The sequence below is a fragment of the Oncorhynchus mykiss genome, chromosome 29 (assembly GCF_057628025.1).
Source record: "Oncorhynchus mykiss isolate SJ-2025 chromosome 29, ASM5762802v1, whole genome shotgun sequence".
Classification (NCBI taxonomy): domain Eukaryota; kingdom Metazoa; phylum Chordata; class Actinopteri; order Salmoniformes; family Salmonidae; genus Oncorhynchus; species Oncorhynchus mykiss.
In genome coordinates, this window is record NC_143050.1 from 9982501 (window position 1) to 10007332 (window position 24832).

Here is a 24832-nt window from a genome sequence, read left to right on the forward strand (position 1 = left end):
GGTTGGGACGGGTTTGGCAGGTTGGGTTGGGATGTGTTTGGTAGGTTGGGTTGGGATGGGTTTGATAGGTTGGTTTGGGTTGGGTTGGGACGGGTTTGGTAGGTTGGGATGAGTTTGGTAGGTTGGGTTAGGATGGGTTTGGTAGGTTGGGATGGGTTTGGTAGGTTGGGATGGGTTTTTTAGGTTGGGTTGGGACGGGTTTGGTAGGTTGGGTTAGGATGGGATTGGTAGGTTGGGTTGGGTTTGGTAGGTTCGGTTGGGACGGGTTTGGTAGGTTGGGTTGGGATGGGTTAGGTGGGTTGGGTTGGGTTTGGTGAGGTTGGGTTGGGACGGGTTTGGTTGGGATGGGTTTGGTAGCTTGGGTTGGGATGGGCTTGGTAGGTTGGGATGGGTTTGGTAGTTTGGGTTGGGACGGGTTTGGTTGGGATGGGTTTGGTAGGTTGGGTTGGGTTGGGATGGGCTTGGTAGGTTGGGTTGGGATGGGTTTGGTAGGTTGGGATGGGTTTGGTAGGTTGGGTTGGGACGGGTTTTGTAGGTTGGGTTGGGATGGGTTTGGTAGGTTGGGTTGGGATGGGTTTGGTAGGTTGGGTTGGGATGGGTTTGGTAGGTTGGGATGGGTTTGGTAGGTTGGGTTGGGATGGGTTTTTTAGGTTGGGTTGGGACGGGTTTGGTAGGTTGGGTTAGGATAGGATTGGTAGGTTGGGTTTGGTAGGTTGGGTTGGGACGGGTTTGGTAGGTTGGGTTGGGATGGGTTAGGTAGGTTGGGACGGGTTTGGTAGGTTGTGTTGGGTTGGGATGGGCTTGGTAGGTTGGGTTGGGATGGGTTTGGTAGGTTGGGACGGGTTTGGTAGATTGGGTTGGGACGGGTTTGGTAGGTTGGGATGGGATGGGTTTGGTAGGTTGGGATGGGATGGGTTTGTTAGGTTGGGTTGGGATGGGATGGGTTTGGTAGGTTGGGTAGGGATGGGTTTGGTGGGATGGGATGGGTTTGGTAGGTTGGGTTGGGATGGGTTTGGTTGGTTGGTTGGGATGGTTTCTGTAGGTTGGGTTGGGATGGGATGGGTTTGGTGGGTTGGGTTTGGTTTGGTTTGGTAGGTTGGGATGGGTTTGGTAGGTTGGGTTGGGATGGGTTTGGTTGGTTGGGTTGGGATGGGTTTGGTAGGTTGGGATGGGTTTGGTGGGTTGGGTTAGGTTTGGTAGGTTGGGATGGGTTTGGTAGGTTGGGTTGGGATGGGTTTGGTTGGTTGGGTTGGGATGGGTTTGGTAGGTTGGGTTGGGATGGGATGAGTTTGGTGTGATGGGTTTGGTTTGGTAGGTTGGGTCGGGATGGGTTTGGTAGGTTGGGATGGGATGGGTTTGGTTTGGTAGGTTGTGTTGGGATGGGTTTGGTATGTTTGGTTGTGTTTGGTTGGTTGTGTTGGGATGGTTTGTTTGGGTTGGTTGGCTGGGTTGTGTTGGTTTGGGTGGGTTCAGTTAGTTATGGGTTGGGTTGGTTTGGGTGGGTTCAGTTAGTTATGGGTTGGGTTGGTTTGGGTGGGTTCAGTTAGTTATGTGTTGGGTTGGTTTGGGTGGGTTCAGTTAGTTATGGGTCGGGTTGGTTTGGGTGGGTTCAGTTAGTTATGGGTTGGGTTTGTTTGGGTGGGTTCAGTTAGTTATGGGTTGGTTTGGGTGGGTTCAGTTAGTTATGGTTTGGTTTGGGTGGGTTCAGTTAGTTATGGTTTGGGTTGGTTTGGGGTATGTTTGTATTTGTATTTATTGTGGATCCCCATTCGTTCCTGCCAAGACAGCGGCTACTCTTCCTGGGGTTTATTATGGATCCCCATTAGTTCCTGCCAAAGCAGCAGCTACTCTTCCTGGGGTTTATTATGGATCCCCATTTGTTCCTGCCAAGACAGCAGCTACTCTTCCTGGGGTTTATTATGGATCCCCATTAGTTCCTGCCAAGACAGCAGCTACTCTTCCTGGGGTTTATTATGGATCCCCATTCGTTCCTGCCAAGACAGCGGCTACTCTTCCTGGGGTTTATTATGGATCCCCATTAGTTCCTGCCAAAGCAGCAGCTACTCTTCCTGGGGTTTATTATGGATCCCCATTTGTTCCTGCCAAGACAGCAGCTACTCTTCCTGGGGTTTATTAGGGATCCCCATTAGTTCCTGCCAAAGCAGCAGCTACTCTTCCTGGGGTTTATTATGGATCCCCATTAGTTCCTGCCAAGGCAGCAGCTACTCTTCCTGGGGTTTATTAGGGATCCCCATTAGTTCCTGCCAAAGCAGCAGCTACTCTTCCTGGGGTCCAGCAAAGATTAAGACAGTAATATACAGTTAAACATTAAAATACATTTTACAACAGATTTCACAACACATTAAGTGTGTGTCCTCAGGCCACCACTCTACTACTACTCACAGTCCAGGTGTACGTGGTGTGTGTCTGTATAGTGTGTATGTTGTGTGTGTATTGTGTATAATGTGTGCGTATAGTGTGTATACTGTATTGTGTGTTTATAGTGTGTACAAGATGTGTGTATAATGTGTATGTTATGTGTGTGTGTTATGTGTGTTTGTATTTCTTTGTACCTGTGTGTGTATACTGCATTGTGTGTCTATAGTGTGTACAGGCTGTGTGTATAGTGTGTATGTTATGTGTGTGTGTGTTATGTGTGTTTGTATTTCTTTATTTGTACCTGTGTGTGTGTATAGTGTGTGTGTTTTGTGTGTGTGCATACTGTATTGTGTGTTTATAGTGTGTACAGGCTGTGTGTGTGTGTGTGTAGTGTGTATGTTGTGTGTGTGTTATGTGTGTTTGTATTTCTTCGTACCTGTGTGTGTGTGTATACTGTAGTATGTGTTTATAGTGTGTACAGGCTGTGTGTACAGGCTGTGTGTACAGGCTGTGTGTATAGTGTGTGTGTATGTTATGTGTGTGTTTGTATTTCTTTGTTTGTACCTGTGTGTGTGTGTGTAGTGTGTATGTTATGTGTGTGTGTGTTATGTGTGTTTGTATTTCTTTGTTTGTACCTGTGTGTGTGTGTGTGTAGTGTGTATGTTATGTGTGTGTGTGTTATGTGTGTTTGTATTTCTTTGTTTGTACCTGTGTGTGTGTGTGTGTAGTGTGTATGTTGTGTGTGTGTTATTTGTGTATGAAGTCACTACTTTTTCTGGAGGTTTAATTGGAGCTTCAACACTTGGGTTGGGATGGGTTTGGTAGGTTGTGTTGGGTTGGGTTGGGTTGGGATAGGATAGGTTTTGTAGGTTGGGTTGTGTTGTGTTGGGATGGGATGGGTTTGGTGGGATGGGATGGTTTTGGTAGGTTGGGTTGTGTTGGGATGGGATGGGTTTGGTAGGTTGGTAGGTTGGGATGTGTTGGGATGGGTTTGGTAGGTTGGGATGGGTTTGGTAGGTTGTGTTGGGATGGGTTTGGTAGGTTGGGTTGTGTTGGGATGGGATGGGTTTGGTAGGTTGGTAGGTTGGGTTGTGTTGGGATGGGTTTGGTAGGTTGGTAGGTTGGAATGTGTTGGGATGGGATGGGTTTGGTAGGTTGGTAGGTTGGGTTGTGTTGGGATGGGATGGGTTTGGTTTGGTAGGTTGGTAGGTTGGAATGTGTTGGGATGGGTTTGGTAGGTTGGGTTGGGATGGGATGGGATGGGTTTGGTAGGTTGTGTTGGGATGGGTTTGGTAGGTTGGTAGGTTGTTGGGTTGTGTTGGGTCAACTGGGTTTGGTTGGTTTGGGATGGGGTTGAGGAGTGGTTAAGGGACTGAACAAAAATATAAATGCAACATGTAAAGTGTTGGTCCCATGTTTCATAAGCTGAAGCTATTCTCTCTCCCTGTCTCTCTCTCTCTCTCGCTCTCTCTCTCCCTCTCATTCTCCCCTCTCTCCTTCCCCCCTCATTCTCCCTCCCCAACTCTTCCCCTGCTCTCTCTCCCCATTGTTCTCCCTCCCTCTCTCCCATCCTCTCTCCCTTCTCTCTCTGCCTCCCCTCTTCCTCCCCTCTCCTCTCTCTCATTGGTAGTTAATTGTGGATTAACAGTGTGTAATGAGAGCTGTCAGCCTGTTCCCGTGGCGATAATGGAGTTCAAAGGTGGATGACATCATATCAACCATAATGGAATTACACACACACATACACACACACATATTAGAGCGCGAGAAAGGGGAGAGAGGAGGGAGGAGCGAGAGGAAGAAGTAAGGGAGAGAGAGATATGGAGAAAGAATACTAAGGCGAGGGGGAGAGAGAGATAGGGGGGAAGGAGAATATCTTTGTAATTAGGAAATTACAGTACCACCAAGACCAGTAGAAAGGTCTGACTAATATCTCTGTCTCTGTCTCTCTCTGTCTATGTCTGTCTCTCTCCCTCTCTTTGCCTCTCTCTCTCTCTCTCTCTCTCTCTCTCTCCACCCTCTCTCTCTCTGTTTCTCTCTCTGTTTCTCTCTCTCTCTGTTTCTCTCTCTCTGTCTGTCTCTGTCTCTCTGTCTGTCCCCCCCCTCTCTCCCCCTCTTTCCCTTTCTCTCTCTGCCTCTCTCTCTCTCTCTCTCTCTCCACCCTCTCTCTGTTTCTCTCTCTGTTTCTCTCTCTCTCTCTCTCTCTCTCTCTCTCTCTCTCTCTCTGTTTCTCTCTCTCTGTCTGTCTCTGTCTCTCTGTCTGTCTCCCCCCCTCTCTCCCCCTCTTTCCCTTTGTCTCTCTCCCCCTCTAGATGTGATAGGAGTGTGTAGGAGTGTGGATGATCTGAGTAGCTTCACCGCTAAGACAGGTAGACAGGAGTATAAAAGAGACATTCACCTGGTGGATACCAGTGGCAAGGCGGTCGCAGTCACACTGTGGGGCGAGCAGGTAAGACCATACACACACAAGGAGTACAAACACAAACCCTAACACACACACACACACACTAACGCACATGCTAACACATACACACACAAGCACACACAAGGAGTACACACACAGACACACAATAGCACACACACACAAGGAGTTCACACACAGACACACACAGGCACACACACACACACACACGGTAACACACATATACACACACCCAAGGAGTACACACATAGACACACAAACACTAACACACGCACAAGGAGTACACACACAGACACATATTAGTACACACACACACAAGGAGTACACACGCACACAAGGAGTACACACACAGACACACACTAGCACACACACACACAAGGAGTACACACACACACACGGTAACACACACAGTATACATATGCACATACACTCAAGTGGCAAGATGTTACAGTCACACTGTCTCTGTCTCCTGGGATGGATCTGCCGTTAAACACAAAATAATGCAGAGTATGAGGTAATTCATCTGTCTGTCTGTCTGTCTGTCTGTCTGTCTGTCTGTCTGTCTGTCTGTTATGGGGTGTTTATTCGGTTTTCTGAGATGTAAAATCAGATTTGATCAATTGAACCACTCAACTTTCAGGAATTCAAAGGAGTCTCAGATTACACCCAGAATGTAAAAATATCTGGAAGGTACATGTGTGTGTGTGTATACATGGGTGTGTGTGTATACATGGGTGTGTGTGGGTATGTGCCTGTGTGTACGCTCTTGCTCATGTGTGTGTGTTATTGCGTTGTTCTTCAGCCTCTCTCTCCTCTCTCTCCAGGCAGAGATGTTTGATGGTTCAGCCCAGCCTATAGTAGCTGTTAAAAGAGCTCGCCTGTCAGACTTTGGAGGCCAGTCTGTCTCTGCGATCTTCAGCTCCGCTGTCATGGTCAACCCTGACATACCTGAGGCCCATAGGCTGAGGAGATGGTGAGTGACGATACGTACGCTCATAGAGATGCACACATATTCATGAAGATACATGCTTGCACACTCACACATATTCATGAAGATACATGCTTGCACACTCACACATATTCTTAGAAAACATCAAATAGACACACTGAAACTCCTGTATTATAGTCCCATCTGTCACGTGCAGAAGAGAGAGATTGACTTTAAAAAAAACTTTAAAACTTTATTGATCTTGGAAAGTCAGTTAATGAACAAATTTCTATTTACAAGGACAGCCTACACTGACCAAACCCGGACGACGCTGGGCCAATTGTGCACCACCCTATGGGACTTCCAATCACAGCCGGTTGTGATACAGCCCATGATTGAACTAGGGTCTATAGTGATGCCTCAAGCACTGAGATGCTGTGCCACTCGGGAGCCTCATAATACTGGTACTCAGTCAGAATTAAGAGAGAGATTTTTAATTTCACTCTTGTTTATTTCACTTAGCAATTTAAACATACACTGAGTTTACAAAACATTAAGAACACCTGCTCTTTCCATGACATAGACTAACCAGGTCAACTTGACACAACTGTGGGAAGCATTGGAGTCAAAATGGGCCAGCATTCCTGTGAAACTCTTTGGACACCTTGTAGAGTCCATCCCGCTGACGAATTGAGGCTGTTCTGAGGGCAAAGGAGGGTGCAACTCAATATTGGTTGTGGAAAGGTACTGTTTTGTGTAGCACAGAGAATTTTTGACCAACCTTAGCTTGGTGATGCTGTCTTTGTCCTTTATTCGGGGAAACAGGAGTCTCATAAAATGTCTGTGTCCAGTTACAGGGGGTCAGTTTGAATTTAGAAAATGCTCCTTGATTTAAAAAAATTAATAATTCTACATGAATGTAAACCCATCATCTTGTCTATTTCAAGTCTTCGCTCATTCTCTCTCATGGAGAGGGAGCGAGAGAGAGAGAGAGAATTCATTTCGGCCTAACTGTGTTTCACAAATAGTGTTGTACATCAGCCGGGGTTCCCGTGGCGATGCAGTGCATTATGGGATTGTTTGGACCTAGCGGCGAGGCTGAGTTGTTGCATAATGTAACAGATAACTCTTAATGAATGTAAACTTAATGAATATTTGAGTCACTGATTAGATACAGCGTTACTGGGCTACAATAACACTGACAAGTGGGTAGATGGATAACGATATGGGTGGGTGGATGGATGGATAGACAGAATAACTGACAAATGGGTGACCAGACAAACAGGTCCCATGTAAGTTCAGTTGGTAGAGCGTGGCGTTTGCAAGGTTCGATCCCCACGGGAATTATGAAAAAATGTGTGCACTCACTACTGAAAGTCGCTGTGGATAGGAGTGTCTGCCAAATGACTAAAATGTAAATGTGCATAGATGAACACACAGATCAAATAACATTTTATTTGTCACATGCGTCGAGTATAACAGGTGTAGCCCTTACCGACAATGCAGTTGAAGAAATAGACTTATTTACAAAATAAACTAAAGTAAAAAATACAATTAAAAAGCAACAAAATAAGGGCCTCCCGGGTGTCGCATAGCTGTGCCACCAGAGACCCTGGGTTCGAGCCCAGGCTCTGTCGCAGCCGGCTGCGACCGGGAGGTCCATTGGGCGACGCACAATTGGCCTAGCATCGTCCGGGTTAGGGAATCGCGCACTAGCGACTCCTGTGGCGGGCCGGGCGCAGTGCGCATTGACCAGGTCGCTAAGTGTACGGTGTTTCCTCCGACACATTGGTGCGGCTGGCTTCCGGGTTGGATGCGCGCTGCGTTAAGAAGCAGTGCGGCTTGGTTGTGTTGTATTTCGGAGGACGCGTGACTCTCGACCTTCGTCTCTCCCAAGTCTGTACGGGAGTTGTAGCGATGAGACAAGACAGTAACTACTAACAATTGGATACCATGAAATTGGGATGGTTAAAGTTACACAATAAAATAACATTAACAAGGCTATATACAGGGGTACCGGTACCGAGTCAATGTGCGGTGGCACAGGTTAGTCGAGGTAATTTGTACATGTAGGTAAGGGTAGTGTCATGAACAAAGATATGATCAAGAGCCTCACGTATAGTATATTGTTTGGTCATAGTGCTGCCACAGAATGAATTGTGAGCAAGGCCTCAAAAAATCTTTATATACCAGAGCTGTGAGAAGTTCTATATATTATTGAAATAATGTTGCGATTGTTTGTGACCAACCTTGTGGTTCCCGTGGGGGAAAGATTCCAGTAGGGAAAGGTTGCCATAGAAGCCAAGAAGGGGAGTGAGGTTTGTGTGTTTGTGTGTGTGCTCAAACACACATGCATGTGGGGGTCTGGGAGAGGAATTGTTTCCATCTGATGAATGGGCATGTGCCTGAACTCTGGAACACACTCATTCTAGTCTCACCCATTCATTTCACATGACCGGTCATTTTTGACCGGGAACACCTCAGGTGTATAAAGTTATAGAAACCACCCAAAATGTAATGAAAATCATCAAAATGTATTTTGTGTTGACAAATTCATGGAACATTATGACAATCAGATTAAATGAACTACATTTTTCAAAAAGAAAACTTCAAACTTCAAACTCCAATTTGACCAGAACACAGCAGGAGGGTTAAAACATGTTGGTATTACAGACTTTGACAGCGAGAGGTTGAAAATGTCAGTGAAGACACTTGCCAGTTGTTCAGTGCATGCTCACAGTACACAACCTGGTATTCCGTCTGGCCCTGCGTCCTTTTGAATGTTGACCTTTTTAAAGGTCTTACTCACATCGGCTGCGAAGAGCTAAATCACACAGTGTTCCGGAACAGCTGGTGCTCTCATGCATGTTTCAGTGGTTTTTTGCCTCGAAGCCAGCATAAAACTAGTTTAGCTCATCTGGTAGGCTTGTGTCACTGGGCAGCTCTCCGTTGTGTTTTCTGTGATGGTTTGCAAGCCCTGCCACATCCGACAAGCGTCAGAGCCGGTGTAGTACGAATCGACCCTGTATTGACACTCGCCTGTTTGATGGTTCGTCAGAGGGCATATCGTGATTTCGTATAAGCTTCCGGGTTAGAGTCCCACTCCTTGAAAGCGGCAGCTCTAGCCTTTAGCTCAGTGCGGATGCTGCCTGTAATCCATGGCTTCTGGTTGGGGTATGTACGTACGGTCAGTGTGGTGATGACGTCATTGATGCACTTATTGATGAAGCTAATGACTGATGTGGTGTACTCCTCAATGCCATCGTAGGAATCCTGGAACATATTCCAGTCTGTGCTAGCAAAACAGTCCTGTAGCTTAGCATCTGCTTCATCTGACCACTTTTTTATTTATCTACTCACTGGTGCTTCATGCTTTATTTTTTTCTGGAAAGCAGGAATCAGGAAGATAGAATTATGGTCAGATTTGCCAAATGAAGGGCGAGGGAGAGCTTTGTATGTGTCTCTATGGGTGGAGTAAAGGTGGTCCAGAGTTTTTTTCCCTCTGGCTGCACATTTAACATGCTGATAAAAATTTTGTAAAATGGATTTAAGTTTCCCTGTATTAAGGTCCTCAGCTACTAGGAGCCCCGCCTCTCGGAGAGCGTTTTCTTGTTTGCTCATGGCGGAATACAGCTCAGTCAATGCTGTCTTAGTGCCTCTGACTGTGGTGGTATGTAAACAGCTACAAAGAATACAGATGAAAACTCTCTCGGTAGGTAGTGTGGTCTACAGCTTATCATTAGACCTCAGGCGAGCAATAGCTCGAGACTTCCTTAGATATCGTGCACCAGCTGTTGTAGACAGCCGCCTCTTGTCTTACCAGACGCCTCTGTTCTATCCTGCTGGTACATTGTGTAACCAGCCATCTGTATGTTGATATTATCATCGTTCAGCCATGACTATGTGAAGCATAAGACGTTACAGTTTTTAATGTCCCGTTAGTAGTTTAATCTTCTGCATACCTCATCGATTTTATTCTCCAAAGATAGCACGTTTGCTAGCAGGATGGAGGGAAGTGGGGGTTTATTCGATGGCCTATGAATTCTCTTCACGCAGATCACGGGGATCGGGGTCTGCTCCCGAGGAAGCAGTAAATCCTTTGCGTCGGGCTTGTCAGAGTCATGAAAGGAAAAAAAGGATTCTGCTAGTCCTTCTTGAGTAATCACAGTCCAATGTCTAGAAGTTATTTTCGGTCATAAGAGATGGTAGCGGCAACATTATAAAAAAAAACATTGCAAATAAACAACAACAAAAAACCCAATCGGCTGGTGGTACGTGAAACGTACTTCTTCTCCGGCACCATCTTACGCTGTTAGTTTACGCTGTGAGCAGGAATCAGGAGGATAAAATTATGGTCAGATTTGCCAAATGGAGGGCAGGGGAGAGCTTTGTATGAATCTCTGTGTGTGGAGTAAATGTGCTCTAAATAAATAGATAGCCTTAATAAAGAGATGCTCTACTCGATTATTGTCCAGCCGTGTGGTCCAGTGCTGCAAGGAAAGACCTAGTTAAGCTGCAACTGGCCCAGAACAGAGTGGCACGTTTTGTTCTTAATTGTAATCAGAGGGCTGATGTGGGTTGAATTTGGGTTGAAAATCCCACATTTTTTGCATATTCAATTTACACACAGCTCTCACACACACACTTATCCCACCAGACATACCACCAAGGGTCTTTTCATAGTCCCCAAATCCAGAACAAATTCAAGAAAACGTACAGTATTGCATGGAACTTCCTTCCATCTCATATTGCCCAAATAAACAGCAAACCTGGTTTCAAAAAACAGTTAAAGCAACACTTCTCGGCACAACGCCTCTCCTCTATTTGACCTAGATAGTTTGTGTGTATGCATTGATATGTAGGCCACGTGTGCCTTTTTAAAAATGTATGTAGTTCTGTCCTTGAGCTGTTCTTGTTTAATGATGTTCTGTATTATGTCATTCTGTATTATGTTTCATGTTTTGTGTGGACCCCAGGAAGAGTAGCTGCTGCTTTTGCAACAGCTAATGGGAATCCTAATAAAATACCAAATACCAAAATCTCTTAACGTACAACACCGTAAATAATTCAGGCTATTGTGGAGGCAAAAGGGTGTACAGTACTAGTGTACAGTAAAGTCACATCTGAAAACATGGTCTGTAAAAGTGGTACATGGGACCATAGAAACAGTGTCTGATAAAGAATGATAATGAAATATTACATCCATAGATAATGTAGTGCAATTGGTTCATGTTCCACGATAATTGGTGTCAAAGGATCTCGTTATCCTGAAACGTTCATGATCTAAACATGCAATATTGTTTGTCAGTTTCCATAAAACTATGCATTAAGAGTAATGCATCAGTTACTTTGAAATGAATAGACGGTCATCTCAGATGTAATGTGTGAATTGCATTTTGAAATGGTAATCCTGATGTTAAGTTTTTGCAGATATGATTTAAACAAATGAACAAATTATCTTAGCTTCATGTGTACTGTACCTGTCACGCCCTGACCTGAGATATCTCTGTTTTCTTTATATTTTGGTTAGGTCAGGGTGTGACTAAGGTGGGTATGCTAGTTTTTGTATTGTCTAGGGTTTTTGTATTGTCTAGGGGATTTGAATTGTCTAGGGTTTTTGTATGTTTATGGTGGCCTGATATGGTTCCCAATCAGAGGCAGCTGTTTATCGTTGTCTCTGCTTGGGGATCATATTTAGGTAACCATTTCCCTTTGGTGTTTGTGGGTTCTTGTCTATGTGTAGTTGCCTGTCAGCTTCACGTGTCGTATTGTTATTTTAGTTAGTTTGTTCAGTGTTCATACTTATTATAATAAAGGTACGCATACCACGCTGCACCTTGTTCTGATTCATACGACGAACGTGACAGAAGAACCCCCCAAAAATGGACCAAGCATCGTGTTCAGGAGGACCTGGGAGGAGATCCTGGATGGAGCAGGAGTTTCACCTTCCGAAGGAGGAAATGGAGGCAGCGAAAGCGGAACGGCAATGTTACGAGGAGTTATACCGACGAGATAGGCCACAGAAACCCCAATACTTTTTTGGGGGGAGGGGGGGGGGGGGCATATGGATCAGTCGGCGGAGCTGAGGAGCGAACCAGAGCCAGTCAGGGAGTCGGATGAGGAGTTCGACGCAAGATTCCGGAGAGAGGTGCTAGCATTGAGAGGGCTACAGAGCGGGCTTGCTGAGGTGCGTGTCATCAGCCCGGTGTCACCTGTACCGGTCCCACGCATCAGGTCTCCAATGCACCTCCACATTCCAGTACGTCCTGTGCCTCCTCTCTGCACTCGCCCTGAAGTGCGTGTCATCAGCCCGTTACCACCTGTACCGGTCCCACGTATCAGACCTCCAAGGCGCCTCCACAGTCCAGTACTTCCTGTTCCTGCTCCTCGCACTCTCCCTGAGGTGCGTGTCCCCTGCCCGGTCCCACCAGTACTGGTCCAACGCATCAGGCCTCCAGTGCGCCTCCACAATCCAGATCTTCCGGCGACAGTTCCCAGTCCAGAGCTTCTGGTGACGTTTCACAGTCTGGAACCTCCCACGACGGTCCAGAGTCCGGAACCTCCAACGACGGTCCACAGTCCAGAACAAAGGCGGAGGGATCAGTGTAAAGAGGGGGGGTGGCGTCCAGAACCAGAGCCGCCACCAAGGGTAGATGCCCACCCAGACCCTCCCCTATAGGTTCATGTTTGCGGCCGGGAGTCCGCACCTTTGGGGGGGTGGTACTGTCACGCCCTGACCTGAAATATCTCTGTTTTCTTTATATTTTGGTTAGGTCAGGGTGTGACTAGGGTGGATACGCTAGTTTTTGTATTGTCTAGGGGTGTTGTATTGTCTAGGGTTTTTGTATGTCTAGGGGTTTTGTAGGTCTAGGTATTTGTATGTTTATGGTGGCCTGATATGGTCCCCAATCAGAGGCAGCTGTTTATCGTTCTCTCTGATTGGGGATCATATTTAGGTAGCCATTTCCCTTTGGTGTTTGTGGGTTCTTGTCTATGTGTAGTTGCCTGCCAGCACTCATTTTGTATAGCGTCACGTGTCGTTTTGTTATTATAATAATAATAAATGTACGTATACCACACTGAGCCTTGGTCCGATTCATACGATGAACGTGCCAGTACCCAAGCGATTGGAAAAAGTGTTAAGAGTTTTGAAAAATGTGCATTTTGATCATCGGTTGTGAGTTTTGTGTCTAGAGTTTTGAGAAATGACATCAAGGTTCTGAAATTATTTCTAGTGATTGTAAAAACCTATATCAGACATTGTGCACCAGCTGTTTTTCACAAATAGACACACACCACCACCACTTGTCTTACCAGACATAGCTGTCCTGTCCTCCCAATGTATGGAAAATCCAGCTAACTGTATATTATCCGTGTTGTCGTTCAGTCACAACTCTATGAAACATAAGATATTACAGTTTGTAACTGTAACCCTTTTTTCTCAAATTCCTGCCTGAATGACGTGCTCAAAGTAAACTGCCTGTAGCTCAGGCCGAAGCCAGGATATGCATATAATTGGTACCATTGGAAAGAAAACACTTTGAAGTTTGTAGAAATGTTAAAAAAATATATAGGAGAATATAACACAATAGATATGGTAGGAGAAAATCCAAAGAAAAAACAACCAGAATTTTTTTGTTGTTGAGAGACCATCCTCTTAGAAATGCAAGAGAACGGTCAAATTGAAAATCAGCTCCCTGGATGCAATTCCTATGGCTTCCACAGGGTGTCAGCAGTCTATGTTCAAGGTTTCCGGCTTCAAAACCAATAAGAAATTACAGTTTTAGTAGAAGGACACAGTCTTGGAAATTAGTGTTTGCTCGCGCCATGAAGACATTAAGCACCTGCTTAAATCGGTTTCCTGTTGAACATACATCTTTCTGAAAGAAATATTATAGTTTGATTACATTTTAGGGTATCTGATGAGTAAATAGAAACATATTTTGACTAGTTGAAAAAAAAGTTTAGGGGATTTTCGGATTCCTTTCTCTGTAAATTTAACTTGTAATGGCTGCAACACCCCTATTGGGATAAGTGTCATCAACAACCGCTGAATAGCATAGCGCTACATACAATAAATATTACTATAAATATTTATATTCATGAAATCACAAGTGCAATATAGGAAAACACATTTTAGCCTTTTGTTAATCCACCTGTCGTGTCAGATTTTGAAATGATGCTTTACAGCGAAAGCAATCCAAGCGTTTGTGTGAGTTTATCGATCGCTCGACAAAACATTAAGTACACTTAGCATCAGGTAACTTGGTCACGAAAATCTGAAAAGCAATCAAATTAATTGTTTACCTTTGATCTTCGGATATTTTCACTCACGAGACTCCCAGTTACACAACAAATGTTCCTTTTGTTCCATAAAGATTATTTTTATATCCAAAATAACTCAGTTTGTTTGTCGCGTTATGTTCAGAAATCCACAGGAAAGAGCGGTCACGACAACGTAGACGAAAATTCCAAATAGTTTCCATAATGTCCACAGAAACATGTCAAACATTTTTTATAATCAAGCCTCAGGTTGTTTTTAAAATATGTAATCGATAATATATCAACCGCAAATGTCTTTCACAGTAGGAGAGGGAAAAGCAATACCTATCCAAACTCTGTTGCGCGAGCAAAACTCATGTGACCACTTGACGCGATGTTATCGTTCTGGCTAATTTTTCAAAATAAAAGCCTGAAACTATGTCTGAAGACTGACACCTTGAGGAAGCGATAGGAAAAGGAATCTGGTTCATATTCCTTCAAATCCAGCAAAGGGAGGCTATGGAACATGGAGTTTTCAAAATAGAAGCCAATTCCTGTTTTGATTTTCCTCAGGGTTTCGCCTGCAATATCAGTTCTGTTATACTCACAGACAATATTTTGACCGTTTTGGAAACTTTAGAGTGTTTTCTATCCAATACTAATAATAATATGCATATATTAGCGACTGAGGAGCTGGCCGTTTACAATGGGCACCTTTTCATCCAAGCTACTCAATACTACCCCTGCAGCCATATGAAGTTAAACGAGTGGATTACTCAAATCGATGGCGCCAACTAAACTGACTTTTTGAAAAGAAGGATTTTATCTAACAAAACGACACTACATGTGATAGCTGGGACCCTTTGGATGACAAATCAGAGGAAGATTTTCAAAAAGTAAGTGAATATTTAATCTTTATATGTGAATGTATGAAATCTGTGCCAGTGGAAAAAATATTTTGACGTGGGGAGTCGTCCTCAAACAATCGCATGGCATGTTTTCGCTGCAATAGCTACTGTAAATACGATAGTGCAGTTAGATTAACAAGAATTTAAGCTTTCAACTCATATAAGACATACATGTACATAAATGTTTACAATCCATAATATTTAGGATTATTTATTTGAATTGCGCGCCCTCCAGTTTCACCGGAAGTTGATGTCCAGAAGCTCTTTTCAGTCATAAGAGACGGTGGCAGAAACATTGTTTACAAAATAAGTTACAAACAATCAGAAAAAAAAAATTGGTTAGGAGCCAGTAAAGTGTCATCCCATCCCCTCCGGAACCGTTGTCCAAGCACACACACACACACACACACCCACACACACACACATACACACATACACACACACACACATGCAGGCACTTACACACACACACATACACATACACACTCAGAGAGGAGTGTTATTGATGTGTTGTAATTACTTTGCTGTTCAGGGATCATTAGATATGTCCTCAACACGCTCTGTTTATGTTTCTCATTTACCCCAATTATCCCTCTCTCCTCTCTGTTTCTCTCTCCTTCTCTCTCTCCCTCTCTCTCCCTCCCACTCGCTCTGATCTCTCTCTGTTCCTCTCTCTCTCAAATCAAATCTAATTGTATTTATCACATGCGCCGAATTCAACAGTGAAATGCTAACTTACAACCCTTTAACTAACAATGTTAAGTGTTAAGTACATTTTTAAAAATAAATATAACAATATAACAACAATATAATAATTCAACAGCAGCAGTAAAGTGACAATAGCGAGAGTCCCCTTCTCTCTCTCTCTCTCAATTGAATTGAATTCAATTTTAATTCAAGAGGCTTTATTGGCATGGGAAACAAATGTTAACATCACCAAAGCATGTGAAGTAGAGATCTCTCTCTATTTCTCTCTGCTTCTCTCTCTCTCTTTTCTCCTTCTGTTTCTCTCTCTCTTTCTTTCCTCTGTCTCTGTTTTCTCGCTTTCCCTTTCACGCTCTCTAAATTCTAACGTAAGTCTCTGTGATTTTCTTCCTGTGTGTGTGTGTGTAGGTATGATCAGGAAGGTCATGCTCTGGACGGCCAATCACTGACCGAATTGAGGCCTGCAGGAGGCGGAGCCAACACTTGCTGGAAAACACTCAGCGACGTCAAGACTGAACAACTGGGACAAGGAGACGAGGTGCACACAAACACACTCATACACACACAGACACACACACAGAGCACACAAACACACTCATACACACAGACACACACACAGAGCACACAAACACACTCATACACACACAGACACACACACAGAGCACACAAACACACTCATACACACACAGACACACACACAGAGCACACAAACACACTCATACACACACAGACACACACACACAGAGCACACAAACACACTCATACACACAGACACACACACAGAGCACACAAACACACACATACACACACAGACACACCCACACAGAGCACACAAACACACTCATACACACACAGACACACACACACAGAGCACACACACACACACACACACACACACACACACACACACACACAGAGCACACAAACACACTCATACACACACAGACACACACAGAGCACACAAACACACTCGTACTCACACAGACACACACACACACACTCAGAGCATGCAAACACACACAGACACACACACAGAGCACACAAACACACTCGTACTCACACAGACACACACACACACACACACACACTCAGAGCATGCAAACACACACAGACAACACACACACACACACACACACACACACACACACACACACACAGAGCACGCAAACACACTCATACAAACAGCACACAAAAACAGCACACACAGACACACACATTAGTTCATGTTGAATGAGTTGCTTCACTATGTATCAGCATGTTAACTTTTCCCTGAACTTGAGATACACCCAGAACTCAGAATTTAGCCTAAATAATGCATCAATGCCAGTGGGGGATGTTTTGCATGAATTTGAGTTACACATGCAGATCTCAAGTTAGGACTGTCCCTTCCTCAACATCTATGAATAGTATCATCATAGCATGATGGTGTGTCACTCCAAACTTTCAAACTGCTGAATTAAATGAATATAATCAGCTTAACGTTTTGGGAGGGGGGAGGGGGAAGCCGTAAGCAATTTTTTATTCATTTTAGTTTCTAATAAAAAGTTCTAATTACAGGGCTGACACAGAGGAAGAGCCTAGGGGGCTGTACTAACTCCTATAGTGATGGAGAGAGGAGGGAGAAGGAGAGCGAGAGAGGAGAAATTGAAGCAGAGAAAGAATAAACCTTATGTCAAGAAGAAAGGAAATGAGGCCACTTGTAAAGAAAGAAGGAACAACTGAAGGAGAGAGAAAGAGAGGTGGAGTAGAGAGAGATTGTATTGTTGAAAGACCGGAAAGTGAGTGAAAAAGGAAGGAGAGATGGAGATTAGGGAGAGAGCAGACAGGTAATTAATAGAAGACCAGACACTTCCTTCCTCTCCTCTGTCTGTCTCTGTCTCTGTCTCTGTCTCTGTCTCTGTCTCTCTCTCTCTCTCTCTCTCTCTCTCTCTGTCTCTCTCTCTCTCTCTCTCTCTCTCTCTCTCTCTCTCTCTCTCTCTCTCTCTCTCTCTCTGTCTCCCTCTCTGTCTCTCCCTCTCTGTCTCTGTCTCTCTGTCTCTGTCTCTGTCTCTCTGTCTCCCTCCCTCTCTGTCTCCCTCTCTGTCTCTCTCTCTCTCTCTCTGTCTCCCTCTCTGTCTCTGTCTCTGTCTCTCTCTGTCTCTCTGTCTCTGTCTCCCTGTCTCTCTGTCTCTCTCTCTCTCTCTCTCTCTCTCTCCCTTTCTGTATCTCTCTCTCTCTCTCTATCTCACTCTCTCTCTCTCTCTCTCTCTCTCTCTCTCTGTCTCCCTCTCTGTCTCCCTCTCTGTCTCCCTCTCTGTCTCCCTCTCTGTCTCTCTCTCTGTCTCTGTCTCTTTCTCTGTCTCTCAATTCAATTCAAGGGGCTTTATTGGCATGGGATACATGTGTTAACATTGCCAAAGCAAGTGAGGTAGATAATATATAAAGTGAAATAAAAAATAAAAATTAACAGTAAACATTACACATACAGAAGTTTCAAAACAATAAAGACATTACAAATGTCATATTATATATATACAGTGTTTTAACAATGTACAAATGGTTAAAGGACACAAGATAAAATAAATAAGCATAAATATGGGTTGTATTTACAATGGTGTTTTGCTGCTGTGATGGCACACTGTGGAATTTCACCCAGTAGATATGGGAGTTTATCAAAATTTGATTTGTTTTCGATTTTTTTGTGGATCTGTGTAATCTGAGGGAAACATGTCTCTCTAATATGATCATACATTGGACAGGAGGTTAGGAAGTGCAGCTCAGTTTCCACCTCATTTTGTGGGCAGTGAGCACACACCCTGTCTTCTCTTGAGAGCCATGTCTGCCTACGGCGGCCTTTCTCAATAGCAAGGCTATGCTCACTGAGTCTGTACATAGTCAAAGCTTTCCCTAATTTTGGGTCAGTCACAGTGGTCAGGTATTCTGCCACTGTGTACTCTCTGTTTAGGGCCGCTGTGTACTCTCTGTCTCTCTCCGTGTCTCTCTCTGTCTCCCTCTCTGTCTCTCTGTCTCTCTCTGTCTCTCTCTCTCTCTCTCTGTTTGTCTCTCTCTGTCTGTCTGTCGCTCTCTCTCTGTCTGTCTGTGTCTCTGTCTCTCTCTCTCTCTGTCTCTCTCTCTTTCTATCTCTGTCTTTCTCTAGCTCTCTCTCTCGCCCTTCAGTGAATGTATAGGGTTGGGAAGGTTGTTCATCACACACAGCAGTAGTACACCCACATTGACACACGGCCAGATACGTACAAACACACACAGCAGCTGGAAAATAGGGGAATTCCAATTACAGGGTTTTACTTACAAATAATCAAATTCAGCATTCTGCTTTCATCCAAAACACTCTACCCCCAAGGTTACAGTGTGTCTTGACTGTGTGTGTGTGTGTGTGTGTGTGTGTGTGTGTGTGTGTGTGTATTTTTTTTATTGACAGTTACAGCAGAGCTCTTGACAAGTTAGACAGCTGAGGTAGTAGCCTATGATTAAAACAGGAAGCTATTTCATCTAACATCTACAGGAAATACATGATTGATATTTTGATGTGCAACCTGTTATGAGACGTACTTTTGGTTCTTCAGAGAATTTGCCCACATCTTTGTTCATAATGGCCAATAGGCTATAGTATTCACCAGCTGAGGATGTAGGAGCTCAAAACACTTAGCTAGATTGCTAACTCTAAACATGATATTGTTGCTAGGTAACCATGTAGGCTAATAGATTAATTTATCAGTAAATAAAGGCTAACGTCCCATAAAAACGTTCCACTTTTAGGCCTAGGCTATTTGATGTAGGCCTATTCACTGCAAATGGCGCGCTTCGCTTGACTCCACTGTGCAGGTGCATCAAAACCGTATCAACTACGATCTACTCTGGTTGTAAAGTCGTGCCATTAAGTCCATACACAAGAGGGGCGAAACGCATGATATACTCACAGAAAGCTGTCATCCTGCTCTCGGTAACCGGAACAACAGTAGTTGCTTTGAAGACGGTGTTTTGCTTGTGCTTCTCAGAATTCATCTCTCCCTCCACTGTGTGCACAGGGAGTAAGAGTCAGCAGCCAACCAGGACAGGAAGATACTTTCATTGCAGGAATCAACATGAAGCATAGGCTATTACTGTTGACCAGGGCTCTCCAACCCTGTTCCTGGAGAGATGCCCCCCTGTAGGTTTTAACTCCAACCAAGTTCCTGGAGAGATGCCCCCCTGTAGGTTTTAACTCCAACCCTGTTCCTGGAGAGAAACCCTCCTGTAGGTTTTAACTCCAACACTGTTCCTGGAGAGATGCCCTCCTGTAGGTTTTAACTCCAACCCTGTTCCTGGAGAGAAACCCTCCTGTAGGTTTTAACTCCAACCCTGTTCCTGGAGAGATGCCCTCCTGTAGGTTTTAACTCCAATCCTGTTCCTGGAGAGATGCCCTCCTGTAGGTTTTAACTCCAATCCTGTTCCTGGAGAGATATCCTCCTGTAGGTTTTAACCCCAACCCTGTTCCTGGAGAGATATCCTCCTGTAGGTTTTAACTCCAACCCCGTTCCTGGAGAGATATCCTCCTGTAGGTTTTAACTCCAACCCTGTTCCTGGAGAGATATCCTCTTGTAGGTTTTAACTCCAACCCTGTTCCTGGAGAGATATCCTCCTGTAGGTTTTAACTCCAACCCTGTTCCTGGAGAGATATCCTCTTGTAGGTTTTAACTCCAACCCTGTTCCTGGAGAGATATCCTCCTGTAGGTTTTAACCCCAACCCTGTTCCTGGAGAGATATCCTCTTGTAGGTTTTAACTCCAACCCTGTTCCTGGAGAGATATCCTCTTGTAGGTTTTAACTCCAACCCTGTTCCTGGAGAGATATCCTCCTGTAGGTTTTAACCCCAACCCTGTTCCTGGAGAGATATCCTCCTGTAGGTTTTAACTCCAACCCCGTTCCTGGAGAGATATCCTCCTGTAGGTTTTAACTCCAACCCTGTTCCCGGAGAGATATCCTCTTGTAGGTTTTAACTCCAACCCTGTTCCTGGAGAGATATCCTCCTGTAGGTTTTAACTCCAACCCTGTTCCTGGAGAGATATCCTCTTGTAGGTTTTAACTCCAACCCTGTTCCTGGAGAGATATCCTCCTGTAGGTTTTAACTCCAATCCTGTTCCTGGAGAGATATCCTCTTGTAGGTTTTAACTCCAACCCTGTTCCCGGAGAGATATCCTCCTGTAGGTTTTAACTCCAACCCAAGTCTAGCACACCTGATGCTAATAATTAGCATGGTTGACAAACTGAATAAGATTAGTTAGGTTGGAATTAAAACCTATAAAAACTAAAGAAACACACAAAAATAACCAAATTAATCAAAATGCCTCGGTAAGACGAAGGCGTTCTCAGTGTCGGTAATTTTGGGTGTATCGTCCCAGCTCTAGTGTTTATCTGCGTGTGTGTGTGTGTGTGTGTGTGTGTGTGTGTGTGTGTATGTTTTCCTTGGTGGTTTCCAGGTTAAGGCTCCCTGAGGGACTATGTACACTGAGAACTACAGAAAGAGAGCAGGCCAGAGAGGAAGAAAGGGAAAGAGGGAGGGACTCTGTACACTGAGAACTACAGAAAGAGAGCAGATCAGAGAGGACGAAAGGGAAAGGGGGAGGGACTCTGTACACTGAGAACTACAGAAAGAGAGCAGGCCAGAGAGGAAGAAAGGGAAAGGGGGAGGGAGGTAAAAAAGGAGAAAGCTACAAAGGGGGATTAAGGTAGATAGTCATCTAACCTCAGCTTCAAAATCTATCCATCTCTCAAACTCTCAATTTCTCTCTCCCTCTGTCCCATATCATATTCTCAACCTCTCTTATTCTGTTATTTCCTGCTCTGACATTCTTTCATTCCAACCTACCAATTCTGAGATTCCAACATCATAAATTTCTACCATTACGTAATTCTAAATCAGAGTTCTGGGAGCGTGATGACTCCAGGAAGACAGAGGGTGGTGGGAGGAGTTGAATCAGAGTTCTGGGAGCGTGATGACTCCAGGAAGACAGAGGGTGGTGGGAGGAGTTGAATCAGAGTTCTGGGAGCGTGATGACTCCAGGAAGACAGAGGGTGGTGGGAGGAGTTGAATCAGAGTTCTGGGAGCGTGATGACTCCAGGAAGACAGAGGGTGGTGGGAGGAGTTGAATCAGAGTTCTGGGAGCGTGATGACTCCAGGAAGACAGAGGGTGGTGGGAGGAGTTGAATCAGAGTTCTGGGAGCCTGATGACTCCAGGAAGACAGAGGGTGGTGGGAGGAGTTGAATCAGAGTTCTGGGAGCGTGATGACTCCAGGAAGACAGAGGGTGGTGGGAGGAGTTGAATCAGAGTTCTGGGAGCGTGATGACTCCAGGAAGACAGAGGGTGGTGGGAGGAGTGAGATCAGTTCTGGGAGCCTGATGACTCCAGGAAGACAGAGGGTGGTGGGAGGAGTGAGATCAGAGTTCTGGGAGCGTGATGACTCCAGGGTAGAGTGGAAGACAGAGGGTAGAGTGGTTTGGGAGGTCGGCAAAGCTGGGGGGGAATGCCACTAATTAGACTTTTGTCGTTAACTCTCTCGTTAGTCTCATTAGGGTTCTGGGAAAGAGCAGAGATGTCTGGGGATGTGTCCCAAATATCATCCTATTTCCTATATAGTTTTCTTCTTTGACCAGGGCCCTATTTGACGCCCTATTGGGACAGGGTGTATATAAATGGGGTCATTTTGGATACAACCCGGGACAGATGATTTGGGTCTGAGTCACTGTAGCCTGCAGGGGTCAAGAAGTCAAAGCTCGTTGAGCCCTACTGTAATGTGGTGTGTCAAGTATAGGTCAAAGGTCGTTGAACCTGATGGTAACATGTTGTGTTCTGTAAAGGTCAAAGTGACAATGGACATCAACTTCTCTGGGACAGACCTACTCTCGAATGATTGAGTAGGTACACACACACACACACACACACACACACACACACACACACACACACACACACACACACACACACACACACACACACACACAGACAGACAGACAGACAGACAGACACACACACACACAGACACAGACATACACAGACACAGACACACACACACACAGGAACTGTTATTAATGTGCTGTATTTACCTCTGTGTTCAGGGATAATTAGTCCTCACTGTGTCAGTAAATGTCTACTTACGACAGTCCCTGTCTATCAGACTGTGAACCTAAAAAGCTACACCCACCTTCCCTTCACCCTTTCATTTGTACCTGTCACAAACACACATCAACACACACACACACACACAGACACACACACAGACACACACACACACACACACACACACACACACACACACACAGACACAGACACAGACACACACACACACACACAAACATAAATACACACACTTGCTCTTCCTACAGTACTTGTCTCCAGCAGTACTTATCTCTTCCTACAGTAGTTGTCTCTTCCTATAGTACTTGTCTCTTCCTACAGTAGTTGTCTCTTCCTACAGTAGTTGTATCTTTCTTCAGTAGTTGTCTCTTCCTACAGTAGTTGTCTCTTTCTTCAGTACTTGTCTCCAGCAGTACTTGTCTCTTTCTTCAGTACTTGTCTATTCCATCAGTACTTGTCTCTTTCTTCAGTACTTGTCTCCAGCAGTACGTGTCTCTTTCTTCAGTACTTGTCTCCATCAGTACTTGTCTCTTTCTTCAGTACTTGTCTATTCCATCAGTACTTGTCTCTTCCTACAGTACTTGTCTCTTCCTACAGTACTTGTCTATTCCATCAGTACTTGTCTCTTCCTACAGTACTTGTTTTGTCCACACAGGATGATTATAGTGACACTTAGAGATATAAAACACACAACCACCTGTAAACAGTAAGTACTGGTCCCACCTATTCAGTTTAGTATCGATGTTGCATGCCGTCTTTCTGTGTGTGTGTGTGTGTGTGTGTGTGTGTGTGTGTGTGTTACTCTACCAGGCATGTATCTGATATTTAACTGTGTGGTAATGTTGTGTTACTCTACCAGGCATATATCTGATATTTAACTAGATGGTAATGTTGAGTTACTCTACCAGGCATGTCTCTGGTATTTAACTGTGTGGTAATGTTGTGTTACTCTACCAGGCATGTATCTGGTATTTAACTGTGTGGTAATGTTGTGTTACTCTACCAGGCATGTATCTGGTATTTAACTGTGTGGTAATGTTGTGTTACTCTACCAGGCATGTATCTGATATTTAACTGTGTGGTAATGTTGTGTTACTCTACCAGGCATGTCTCTGATATTTAACTGTGTGGTAATGTTGTGTTACTCTACCAGGCATGTATCTGGTATTTAACTGTGTGGTAATGTTGTGTTACTCTACCAGGCATGTATCTGATATTTAACTAGATGGTAATGTTGTGTTACTCTACCAGGCATGTCTCTGGTATTTAACTAGATGGTAATGTTGTGTTACTCTACCAGGCATGTATCTGGTATTTAACTGTGTGGTAATGTTGTGTTACTCTACCAGGCATGTATCTGATATTTAACTAGATGGTAATGTTGTGTTACTCTACCAGGCATGTCTCTGGTATTTAACTAGATGGTAATGTTGTGTTACTCTACCAGGCATGTATCTGGTATTTAACTGTGTGGTAATGTTGTGTTACTCTACCAGGCATGTCTCTGGTATTTAACTGTGTGGTAATGTTGTGTTACTCTACCAGGCATGTATCTGATATTTAACTGTGTGGTAATGTTGTGTTACTCTACCAGGCATGTATCTGATATTTAACTAGATGGTAATGTTGTGTTACTCTACCAGGCATGTATCTGGTATTTAACTGTGTGGTAATGTTGTGTTACTCTACCAGGCATGTATCTGATATTTAACTAGATGGTAATGTTGTGTTACTCTACCAGGCATGTATCTGGTATTTAACTGTGTGGTAATGTTGTGTTACTCTACCAGGCATGTCTCTGATATTTAACTGTGTGGTAATGTTGTGTTACTCTACCAGGCATGTATCTGATATTTAACTAGATGGTAATGTTGTGTTACTCTACCAGGCATGTCTCTGATATTTAACTGTGTGGTAATGTTGTGTTACTCTACCAGGCATGTATCTGATATTTAACTAGATGGTAATGTTGTGTTACTCTACCAGGCATGTATCTGATATTTAACTAGATGGTAATGTTGTGTTACTCTACCAGGCATGTATCTGGTATTTAACTGTGTGGTAATGTTGTGTTACTCTACCAGGCATGTCTCTGGTATTTAACTGTGTGGTAATGT

At 44.3% G+C, this 24832-nt stretch overlaps 1 protein-coding gene across 6 annotated transcripts in view; it reads left to right on the forward strand.

The window, feature by feature from the left end:
• LOC110509458 (replication protein A 70 kDa DNA-binding subunit) overlaps positions 1-24832 on the forward strand; it is a 77038-nt gene that overhangs the window by 40005 nt on the left and 12201 nt on the right. For 4 of the 6 annotated variants that reach the window (XM_090226245.1, XM_090226244.1, XM_090226249.1 and 1 more), the window contains 3 exons: positions 4692-4828; positions 5626-5774; positions 16013-16142. In XM_090226245.1, the coding sequence (XP_090082371.1) occupies positions 4692-4828; positions 5626-5774; positions 16013-16142 (416 nt within the window). Of the gene's footprint in view, positions 1-4691; positions 4829-5625; positions 5775-6034; positions 7292-16012; positions 16143-24832 lie in introns of those variants that run through there. The other 2 variants (XM_090226246.1, XM_090226247.1) reach the window with 2 other exon arrangements.